The sequence below is a fragment of the Siphateles boraxobius genome, unplaced genomic scaffold, assembly GCF_051911475.1.
Source record: "Siphateles boraxobius isolate OS27281-9 unplaced genomic scaffold, OSU_SipBor_1 6, whole genome shotgun sequence".
NCBI lineage: Eukaryota > Metazoa > Chordata > Actinopteri > Cypriniformes > Leuciscidae > Siphateles > Siphateles boraxobius.
In genome coordinates this window covers 12791109-12792500 of record NW_027509186.1, presented here as the reverse complement: position 1 = coordinate 12792500, position 1392 = coordinate 12791109, and the positions used below count along the sequence as shown (strand labels likewise).

Below are 1392 nucleotides of genomic sequence, written 5' to 3'. Positions count from 1 at the left end.
ATATGCACTTGATGGCATGTAATACGCATGCACTCAACACCCTGATCATACCCAAGGGGTTTTCAGTGCGTAGGATATGCACGCTAAAACCATTTTTGACGTATAAATGGCACGAGAAATAACATTCGTGGTATAGATACGCACTTTCATGAGATTGTATTGCAATATCATAATCTTAAATTATGACAGTGCCTGATTTCTAAATTTCTTTTTAAATTGATGTATTATATGACCGCAGTTTGAACTCATGTGGTATAATGGTTCATATATAGTAATAGAAAATAGAATCAAATGTCAATAAAGCTTTTAAAGGAGAAATTATGAATGGAGCAATGAATGTCCTGACATCACAAACAATCTTTATACATTTGAAAATGAAATTGAAACATATGCAAATCTTCAGAATTTATTAAATTATGAGATGTATACCATGACAAGGTACATTTACACACACTATTTATTGTGACAGAGATGTATTTGCACTGTAGTCACAATCATCAGAAATGAATTTCTACTTTATCAAAAGTTATCAATAATTTGCACAAGATTAACTTACTGCAAATTTTATGACGAACAGAGGCAGGAACGTTTTCCAGTGCGGTGCAGAAAAAGAACAGGCTGAACAAAACCAGCCATTATAAAACAAGTCAAAGCAGTAAACCAGTGTGTCGGAGTACTGTCTGATGTCCGAATTTCAGAGAATCCTGTGATTATATGTGGAACATATATGATAACCATGCTTACAGTAGTTATTAGAATAATATTAAACGCTCTTCTCTTCATGTGGTTTTCCTCCTTTTTCTCTCTCCCTCTCTCTCCTGGTCCTGACTGCTTCAGTGCTCTGAGAACAGCCACAACACAAAACAACTGGATGGAGAAGACCAGTAAGATTTGCATCGACGAGAGCCATGTATGGATATATCTGTTTTGTGAGGTTAAATTGAACATGCAACACAAACAAGAGACTAAATTAATTATCCAGGCTACAGTGCAGCAGATCACTCTATATCTGATAGGTTTGTACTTCAGAAAGGTTACAGGATGAACCACTGCCAGGTAACGCTCAACACAGATCAGACACTGAAACATGGGACGGCCAGTAAAGGATAGGCCTTGTAAAAATAGTTCAAAACTTGAAAGAGTTTTAAACCACATTGACGATACAAAGATCACACTATTCAGACAGATACCAAGCTCACAAACAGAGAGATTGAGGATGAAGAACTCTGATGCAACTCCACTTCCTGTTCCTGTGATGATGAGCCAAATAATATAGGAGTGTGTTGGAAGACAAAATAGGAGATTGATGCTGTACATACAGATTTCCAGACAGTCCATGAGCCCAAGGGAATGCATTGTGGAGTTTGATGCTTCAATTGTGGTGAAGTTCAT

General features: G+C 36.9%; 1 protein-coding gene across 1 annotated transcript; it reads right to left on the bottom strand.

Annotated features, from left to right (window-relative positions):
- Positions 1–564: 564 nt before the first annotated feature.
- LOC143715704 (C-C chemokine receptor type 8-like) lies at positions 565–1392 on the bottom strand. Its single transcript, XM_077207456.1, has one exon. It carries the CDS (start codon positions 1390–1392, stop codon positions 565–567), a length of 828 nt encoding a protein of 275 aa, XP_077063571.1.